Source organism: Papaver somniferum, chromosome 8, assembly GCF_003573695.1.
Source record: "Papaver somniferum cultivar HN1 chromosome 8, ASM357369v1, whole genome shotgun sequence".
Lineage (NCBI taxonomy): Eukaryota > Viridiplantae > Streptophyta > Magnoliopsida > Ranunculales > Papaveraceae > Papaver > Papaver somniferum.
The window spans coordinates 173,778,037-173,788,832 of record NC_039365.1 but is presented as its reverse complement, the minus strand read 5'-3'; the positions used below and the strand labels follow the sequence as shown (position 1 = coordinate 173,788,832).

The following is a 10,796-nucleotide window of genomic DNA, read 5'->3' as shown; positions in this document are numbered from 1 at the left end:
AGGCTACCACGAAATCAAAGAAAATAAGTACCGCTATGATCAGATCAGACGTTTATAAGTAAATCTTACCCAAGTTTTAGCGTCTTTCATTAAGAAAAGAATAATCCTATATTAATTCAATGTATGTACTTATTCGTAATGCTAAATTTACAGTGGGTTTAAGTTTCAACACCCTAGTATGCAAAAAGGATAATCACAGTAAAAAAAGAATGATTGAAATTATGAGAAGACAAAGCTTAATCCAAGTTTCTCCATTGGCGGAGGGAGTATACGACGGATAGTAAGACCGCTTTAGTGGTCTCATTGTAATCAAATAAAATGACCAATTTCAACTTACTCTTTCGTCGTAAACACTTTGATGTCTTCTACTAAATTATTCAGGCACCCGGAGCCAGGAGGGATTAGCTAGCCCTTAGCACAGTTGAATGCATAATTGGAGTCAAGTCACAAAGAGTTAGGATTACAAAAGCAATCTAGACCATGGAATAAAAATCTAATGAATCCATCAAAGGGGATCATAGAGAGAGTACATCTCGTTAGAAAACAATATCCGTAGCAAACAAAGCAATTCAAACCTGGAAAAAAAAACTACAAAAATAATTAATAGAAAGTGCAGAGTATTTATTTCTCCATTGGAAAAACTTTGATTTTTGTTAAAAGGAGAGTAAAAATGGATCTGAGAGAGCAAAAATCATAGTTTTTTTTTGATCGGCAAAGAAGAATTTTATTGATCAAAAAATAGAGGGTATAAAGGTTATACCACCCTAGCAAGAGTTACAAGAAAAAAACAAAAGAAAAGTTGATAACAAACTATCAATTTAGTGAGGATCAAAGTAAATGGTACACCAGTTTCTCATAGCATCAGAAGACTCAACATTCTCAAACTCTTTAGAAGCCAAGGTCCAAGTGTAGAGGTAGTAAATAGCTTTGCTAATGACATTCCTTATTGTACCTCTTATGTTAGTGAAAACTCTTCCATTTCTCTCTTTCCATATGCTCCACACGATGGCTGCAGGGATCAAATTCCAGATGTAAGTGCTAGCTTTACTATGTTGCAGTAAGCCCCAAGACTGTAGTAAGGAATTAATATCATATGACATTGAAAAATACCAATTCATCTTATTCATAAAATCCTCTCAGACCTGCCTTTGCAAAAGTACAATGAAGCAGAAGATGGGAACTAGTTTCAACTTCACTGTAAAACAAACAGTTGTTTGGTACCTCAATTCTTCTTCTTCTCAAAAGGTCTCTGGTGGGTAATCTGTTATAGGCAAGCAACCACAAGAAGAAACCAATTTTAGGAGGACATTTCAGGTTTCATATTAAAGAGAAAATGTTGCCAGAAGGGAGAGAATCATCTTCCAAAGACAATCTGTCATAGAGTCCATGTGCTTGTATTCACTGCCATGTGCTTTATATCTCAGGTCCACGGTGCAATCTTTGGGAATGTGATTAAGGGTACCACATTTGAAACAACCTTTTCCCTTACTAGTTTGATGATTTTTATGCAAACTGAAAAAAGATTGTTTTTAGACAGAGACCATTGCAACTCATCAGTAGAGTCCATGTTGAATGTGAAGTTATTCAAATCAGAAGAAAGTAAAGCAAATTATGTTCTTGCAGCAGCATTCAACCTTGTTGGAGTGTGCAAATTCCAAGTCACAGAATCACCAACAGCAAAGCCCAGTTCAGCAACAGAAGAATGCTTTGATCTAGATTGAGCATAAAGATTTGGATAACAAGTCTTGATGAGAGAGTCATAAATCCAATTATCATCCCAAAATCTGCACATGGAACCATCATTAACCTTGAATCTGACAAATTTTAGGAAAGAAGAATTATGATTCATGATATACCTCCAAACTGATCTGCCATAAATACAAGTTGGATTTTTAGGAATCCAAATTGTCTCTCCTGAACCATATTTCTCCTCAACAATAGACTTCCATAAGGATTCATCTTCAACTGCATATCTCCAGGACCATTTTGTAAGTAATGCTTGATTCATCCTCTTCAAATTTTTAATACCAAGTTCTCCTTGTTTCTTCTTTCTACTCAGTGCAAGCCATTTCACCAAATGTAATTTTCTCCTCCCTTTATTGTCATGGCAAAGGAAATCTTTCATTATTTTCTCAAGCTTCTTAATAACAGAATTTGGGATTTCATAGAGAGACATAAAGTAAAGAGGAAGACTAGCAAGAATATTTTTGATCAATTGAATTTTCCCAGCTCCGGAAAGTAAAGGCTTTTTCCATCCAGCTAGCTTGGAGAGAAACTTCTCAATAATCTTGTCCCATTTAGCAACTCCACCATATTTGTCACCCAAAGGAAGTCCTAAATAAGTAGTAGGGAGACAACCACTGTAATAATCAAAAATTGAGGAGAAAATGCTAAGATCACCTTCAAACCCAACACCAAAAATTTGACTCTTGGCAAAATTTATTTTCAAACCAGTTAGTAATTCAAAAGATATAAGGATCGCTCTAAGATTTCTAACTTGATCAACATCTGCATCAAGGAAAATTAGAGTGTCATCTGAAAATTGTAGATGACTAATATTTAAACCATCTGATTTAACTTGAAATCCAGAGATAATACCTTGTTCTTGAGCCCTTTTTATCATGAAAGTAAGATCTTCTCCAACAAGCAAGAATAAAAAGGGAAAAATTGGGTCTCCTTGCCTGATTCTCTTCTTGCAAGTAAAGTACCCATTAGCACTTCCATTGATAAGAACTGGAAATTTGACATACTCCACACAACATATAATCCATTTTCTCCAATTCTCTCCAAACCCCATCAAAACAAAATTTTCATCCAAGAAAATTGACATAATCAAAAGCTTTTTCAAAATCAATTTTACATAATAATCCAGGTTCCCCACTTTTCAATCTTGAATCAATCAACTCATTATTTATAAGCATACCATCTAAAATTTGTTTTTTCTTTACAAAAGCAGATTGTTGTTTTGATATAATTGTTGGAAGTGTTTGTTTGAATCTTTCAGCAAGTATCTTGGAAATGATTTTGTAAGCTCCATGAATTAAGCTTATAGGTCTAAGATCTTTTATCTCCTCAATGGTATATTTTTTAGGAATCAAGGCAATGAAGGAGTTTTTTAGTCTCCAATCCAAAAAACTCTTATGTTGAAATTCAGCTAAAACTTTTAAAAAGTCTTCTTTGATAAAATCCCAACATAAAAGATAGAATCTTATGGGAAACCCATCTGGCCTTGGAGCTTTAAATTGACCCAAAATTCTAACTGCAGCTAAACACTTTTCTTCTTCAAAATCTCTCTCAAGCCAATTCTTCATTTCACCAGAAATTTGAGAAAAACTCTTACCTTCCATGGAGACTGTTCTTTGACTTTGATTCTGAAAAATATATTGAAAGAAAGACACAATTCCAACTTTAATAACAGACCAACTTCTTCTCCTTCTATCATTGACAAGTGTAAAGATTGACATTTACCTTTATAGAACCAATATAACTTCTTCTCCTTCTATCATTGACAAGTGTATGCAAATATTTGGTATTATTTTCAAAGTCTTTGACATGAGTAACTCTAGCTCTGCTTCTTAATTTTTCAGCTCTAATGAAAGTAAGGTTGCAGTATTCTTTTCTTTCACTTGCTCTTTCTTCCCATTGCAGATCAGTCAGGCAATTTTTGTTGTTTTCAGTTGCATCAAGGTTCATAAAAACATCTTCCATCTCCTCCAGTCTTCTATCCACTTCACCATATTCATCTTTACTCCAGTCTATTAATTTATGCTTAAGAAGTTGTAGCTTTTTGCAAAAGAAAAAACCAGCACTCCCTGAAACATTAAAAGACATCCACATTTCTTTGACAAAATTAAGAAAATTAGGATGAGAAAAACAAAAATACTCACAGCGGAATGGAGGAGGACCATACTTCAGCCCCTCACAAAAAAGAGCAATTGGATGATCGGAACAAGGGCGTGCAAGAGCTTGTTGAACAACTTGAGGATAAAAACTTTCCCATGCAGCAGAGATGAGAAGTCTATCAATTCTACTTCTGATACTTTGGACCTGATTATTAGTCCAAGTATAGGTAGATCCCAAAAGTGGTAAAGCAATTAGCTGGTGTCTTGAGATGAATCTATTGAATTTGGTCATACCATTAATAACCTCCCCTCCAGATGATCTTTCATGAATAAACCTTATTTCATTGAAGTCTCCACCAATAACCAAAGGATAATCCCAATAACATCTAACTTCTTCAACCTCCCTCCAAAACAATTTAAGTTCCTCAGTGTTCGAAGAGAAAGGAGCATAAACTCTAGTAAAAACCCACTCAAAAGAATTAGACACATTCTTGCATAAAATAGAGATGGAATATGTCCCTATAAGAGAATCCAGCACCTGAATTTTAGAAGAATCCCACAAACATAACAGACCTCTAGAACTGCCTTGAGAAGGTGAGTCCAGCCATTTCATATTCTTACTACTCCAATGCTGCCAAACTAGTAAATCATTACACTGCCGAATTTTGGTTTCTTGCAGTAAAATGATATTAGGCTTCCAATCACGGATTTTCTTTTTAAGTACATCTCTTCTATTAAGGTCATTAAGACCTCGTATATTCAAACATATAATTTTAAGATCCATAAGAAACAAAACACCTTCAAACTAATTCCACTAAAAGCTTAAACAGATTTCAATTTCTCAAAATCAAAATTTTGCAAATGAATTTTGAGAGTATCAATTATAGCATCATCAATATCTTCTTGAGATCCTTTAAGATGAATGCCAAGCTTTGTACAAATAGAAGCCATCTGAAGAAGAACATGCTCAAAATCATTTTTAAGATTTGGGTTTACCTTATCTTTGAGAGTGCTCCACTTTTCCGTTGTTTTCCAAAAGAAATCAAAATCACCAATTGTCTTACTTGTGCTTCTTGTTACCAATTGAACTATCTCTTTAGATGAGTTATTCTCCGCCACTGAATCGATCATTTGAAGATATGGAATTGAAACAGCTGTTTTTAGGTACTCGTTCACCTCATCCTCATTTTGAAAAAATTGTAATACAGTCGTTGAGGTTGGTTGTTTCATATTTGAATCATGTGAAGAATCAATAGCATCCGAACCCGATAGAGTAACATCCGAATCCACAGTACTAGCCGATGTAGTATCCGAACCCGAATACGAATCTCAAGTCCTCATTCTCTTTCCATTATTGATATTGGAGGTAAGATTCAAATTCAAGTTTAAATTTGAAACAGTCATTACTGACTTACCTTTCTCAGAAGCAGCAAATTTTCTAAACAAATTTTTTCGCCTAGAATCATGGGGTTTCAAAATAGGTTGCGAGATTTTTGGCCAATCCGCATTGAATGAGAAATTAACGACCGGCTCCACAGCTGGAGAAACCGTCGGTATTAACTCAAGATTTTGAACCCTTACCTTCCTGTGAGTATGATCGACATCACCATTGAAGAACTTCAAAGGTAAGATTTTAATTGGAAATGAATATCCCCCATAATGATAGAGAAAAGATTAATTAATACCATCATAGCTACGAATTTTTAGACGAACTGCTGATGCATTGTGACGGACATGAAAATTACGCCTTTGGCGATTGCCCCGCAGGCCGTAACTTCCCATATGCGCCATGATGATGCTACGATCCGGGCCTTAAATAATGCACGTCCATCTTCCCTTGCAAGCATGCTCGTGGAGCATGATGCAACTAACTTAGCTTCCACACCGTTCCAACTTACCCTTGTTCCGCGAAGGGTTTATTAAGAAAACATAAACTTTCCTAAAACGGCAAAAAACAGCATTTTGAGACCCTAAACGATGGAATTTGGCAAAATTCTGGTGACCATGTGGATCCATAGATCAACATGTCTTGATCTTTGGCCCGTTTCCCATCAAAATTGACTCCTCTTGAGCTAAATTGCGACACTCTGGTTTTTAGTCTATGTCGAACGCCTTGATAGGAAGTATGAGCATCCAGTGAATGGAATACAACTTGCCTCATCAAGTTTGTCCACAATCATCTCTTGCGTTGATCTACCGAGCTAGATGATATGAGAGGCCATAATGTCACAATCATCTCACAATTAGATGATATGAATGAAAAAGTGTTGGACCGGCAATGATGCAACTCATTGCGGCTGCCTACGTACCCTTCCATACTCTAAAGGGATCAAGCACAGATCGTAGTTCATCAACGAAGGTACAGAAGCTTAATCCAACTGGTTTGCATGGTTGTGGCCAAGCAATAATGGTAATGGCCTAATCCGTGTAGGTCGTTCCATCAAAATGTATCTAAAGAATGCATATTTAGTCTTCGACATTGCATAGACATGTCTAAGCATCCTATGGCCAATTGGTAAGGATACGCAACTATAAATGAGGCATAAACATCATTTATACTCTTCCGGCTAAGCTACGAAGGTTATTGATAATTTGGGAAACCTACAATAAAGTAATGCAAGTGCACAGTGTCTAACTAGTAGAACAATGGCAAGTACAGGTCGTTCCCACGAGGAGTGTGAAATACTACTACTAACTAATAACAAAAGTAAATATCGACAAGACGATGTTTTAACGATTTTTCAGAAATTTTTGGAACAAAAAGATATAATATAAAATTCTAACAATAACGGGTTATTAGGGTTCTGGATTTTCCCCAATTAATTATGCAAACTCTACTAATCTTTAAAATTAATATTCCATGCATTTTCAAATACTGTTTCTCCGCTGTAATTTTCTTCGCTTCATGGGTAGTGATTCTAAAGCATTACTTATCAATTCTAAAGCATATCACGTCAAGGGATTTAACCAAAGTACGAAATATCAATTGAAAAGCATAAACAATCAACAAAATCACATAAACAATTAGATACCAAGTTTTTATGAAGAGAAATTACTGATCAATCAACCCATTATTAAGCATATAAATGTAGAATTTTCACCATAAAATTGGGTTCTACCTAAACGCTAACATGATTTTAGCTAGCCATGGATTTCTCAAAATCCATAAAAAAATTAAAATCAAAATAGCTAAGCAAAAATGGAGAAGTAAAACTCCAAACCCTAGACTTTGAAACGGATGTGTAGTCGCGCCTCTTTCCTGGTTTTGGCCTTGTAGCCGCAACCTCCACTCCATCTGTTTTTCTCAAGCGAAGAATATATAGTGTGGCCAAGACGTTGAGAATTGAGATCCAAGTAGTATCTGACCATAAAGCTCAGTCCAATAGTAGCACCGCCGGCTTCCAACTTCAGCCGAAACGCTTTCCAAAACAACGACCAACACCTAACCCCATCTTCTGCCAAGTTCTGACTGAACAGCATACACGATCAACTCCGGCAACACACATGAACCCAAGTTTCTTCCACCACGAGCTCTCTAAACAGCTACCAGGTCGACAGCAGTCTGAGAAAACAAACCCATGAATATATCCATTATGCTGGAGGACAGAATCCATCACCATTAGTTAGATTCGGAACTCAATCTCAACTCCATTCACGTCTGCTCTCAACCATGAAGAACAACCAACTCCAGTACCTAGATTTGCCTCCTTCATAAAGTAGACCACCAGAAAACCATTATTGTTGCTGTTAAAGGGTGTTAAGAAGTACACCCCTCTGCTACAAATGAAATCCAATCACCAGCTACGACACCACTCGGAACAAGTTCAGCCTACCCTTAACTCCATCAATATCGAACACAGCATCGATCCACCAACTTATCATTTCCTTCTCACCGGCTGTCCTCCACCAGCATCAACAGATCCGTCAGGACCCCATCGACCAAACACACAACACCGCTGCAGTAAACTCCTCACTTCCAACTGCACATAATCCATCTCCACCAGTTCGCATTCAATCAAGACAACGATTAGGTCAAAACCCATCGACACTGCCATCTTCTTCCATTCGAGATCTTTGTTCTTATCACCAAAATAAAACCCAAGATTCGTCTCTACTGAATTCCACAGCAAACTCAAACCCGTAATTACCAGCAGCACCCAGTATCGCCATCTTCACTAATTTCTTCCGAGACTTTTCATCTTCACTTTCGTGCATTTCTTCAGTGAGAACTTCTTTTCATTTTTCTTCAATAACAAATGAAGATGCTTCGAATATACAAGACAACTGTGATGGATTATGACACGTCCCATTATTCCTTGGGTTATAGTGGGCTTCACTTGCTTGGAGATGCAAAGAAAAACATCTCTTCGTTCTATTGTTCACCGTTCTCTCGCTGGGCCTAGTTGCTGTTGTTGGAGCCGTGATTTGTAGCATTCACCATTTTTGTGGCAAACACCATTTTAGCATCACATTTAACCGTTTTCTGTTCGGATGATCGAAATCACTTGTACTTTCTGCAAAAGCACTAGAATTATTTTATTATCCAAATATCGAGTCCTATCTAATATAAATATGGATATAAAATGTAGCATTTTCGTGTTTATCAACACTTCCACACTTATATTTTTCTAGTCCTCGAGCAAAACAAAGAATTGACCCGCTACACAGCTTGTCATATTATAAGAGAGAGTTATACCCGCTACACAGCTGGTCATAAAATTAAAATTAGAAATACCATACCAAGACCCGCTACATAGATGGTCATAGAAAATACCATAGAAAAGACCCGCTACACAACTGGTCATGACAAATACCATTCACAAGACCCGCTACACAGCTGGTCATAACCCTGAAAATCATAATGATAATATTCTTTTTTAAGACCTGCTACATAGATGATTTTTCTTTTTTTACCCTAACGAAGGTGCCACTAACACCCCCACACTTATATTTTTCTAGTCCTCGAGCAAAAAAAAAAAATTAACTCGCTACACAGCTGGTCATATCATAAGAGAGAGTTAGACCCGCTACACAGCTGGTCATAAAATGAAAATTAGAAATACCATACCAAGACCATAGAAAAGGCCCGCTACACAGCTGGTCATGACAAATACCATTCAAAAGACCCGCTACATAGCTGGTCATAACCCTGAAAATCATAATGATAATATATTTTTTAAGACCCGCTACATAGCTGATCTTTTTTTTTACCCTAACGAAAGTGCCACTCCCCCACACTTAAACATTACATTGTCCTCAATGTAATTGAGTCATCCAACGTAGAAATTAAGGTGAGAAATTTTAAAATACGATAAAAATAAAAGATAGAGTGCATGAAATAAATCTGATGGGTTGACTCCCACAGAGCATAAAGTATTTGTTTCCCTGCTTGCCAGTAGCACGTCTCTCAAACAAAGTGAGGTTGGTACCCCAAAGTAAACTGCTGCCCATATATACAGAGTCTGAAAAGTTGGGGATCAACCCAACTAGTCCGGTCGGCTGAAAATATGCACTTGCAAACACTATATTCATCCAAAAATATATGTGAACCCATTCCCCTTATAAAATAATCTTTAGTAATCAAGCCATGTATTGTCGGGATACTTAAATCATTCACACAATGAGATATAAACTGTTCAATAGCTTCTTGCTGAGGTGCGTGCCCTAAATCAGGCTATAAATCAGCTGAAATAACTTCCACGTATATTGGTTCAAATTAAACAAAATGAGACACACGAACAAATGAAGACAATCATCCACAACGGTTTCATTATTAATATCACCAAGATGAAGACAATCATAACTTGATAGCTTAAGGGTCAAAGTCGGAGCTTTCTCGACTAATGGAACTAGTTGAAGCTCGGGCAAAACTGAAGGTTTCTAGTTTGGGCTTCCATTTATTAGTGTCTAACAGCGGTGTGGAGTCTAATAAGGCATTGACTTCACAAATAATACTATCATCATCAAAATCATACCCAAACTGAGCTAAGCAAACCTTTAATGGATCTTCCGAGTGGCTCTTGCAAAATCTTTGCGAGTGCATACTTTCTTTCTCGCCTTGCAGCACTTTCTAAGGTACCTAAAAAAATAATCAAATAAACTACGTAAAAAGGAACTAAAAAAAACAAAAATAAATTATGAACAGAAAATAAAAATAAATAAAATATGTACAAGAAATAATGATATCAATCAGAGAGTATTATGCTACCACTCCCCGGAAACGGCGCCAAAAACTGATAGGTTGGGAAACCTACAATAAAGTAATGCAAGTGCACAGTGTCTAACTAGTAGAACAATGGCAAGTACAGGTCGTTCCCACGAGGAGTGTGAAATACTACTACTAACTAATATCAAAAGTAACTAATCGACAAGACGATGTTTGAACGATTTTTCAGAAATTTTTGGAACAAAAAGATATAATATAAAATTCTAACAATAACGGGTTATTAGGGTTCTGGATTTTCCCCAATTAATTATGCAAACTCTACTAATCTTTAAAATTAATATTCCATGCATTTTCAAATACTGTTTCTCCGCTGTAATTTTCTTCGCTTCATGGGTAGTGATTCTAAAGCATTACTTATCAATTCTAAAGCATATCACGTCAAGGGATTTAACCAAAGTACGAAATATCAATTGAAAAGCATAAACAATCAACAAAATCACATAAACAATTAGATACCAAGTTTTTATGAAGAGAAATTACTGATCAATCAACCCATTATTAAGCATATAAATGTAGAATTTTCACCATAAAATTGGGTTCTACCTAAACGCTAACATGATTTTAGCTAGCCATGGATTTCTCAAAATCCATAAAAAAATTAAAATCAAAATAGCTAAGCAAAAATGGAGAAGTAAAACTCCAAACCCTAGACTTTGAAACGGATGTGTAGTCGCGCCTCTTTCCTGGTTTTGGCCTTGTAGCCGCAACCTCCACTCCATCTGTTTTTC

The 10,796-nt window shown here is 36.3% G+C and overlaps 1 protein-coding gene across 1 annotated transcript; it reads right to left on the bottom strand.

The window, feature by feature from the left end:
• Positions 1–1,609: 1,609 nt before the first annotated feature.
• On the bottom strand, positions 1,610–2,797 carry LOC113306484. Its single transcript, XM_026555414.1, has one exon. It carries the CDS (start codon positions 2,795–2,797, stop codon positions 1,610–1,612), a length of 1,188 nt encoding a protein of 395 aa, XP_026411199.1.
• Positions 2,798–10,796: the final 7,999 nt, after the last annotated feature.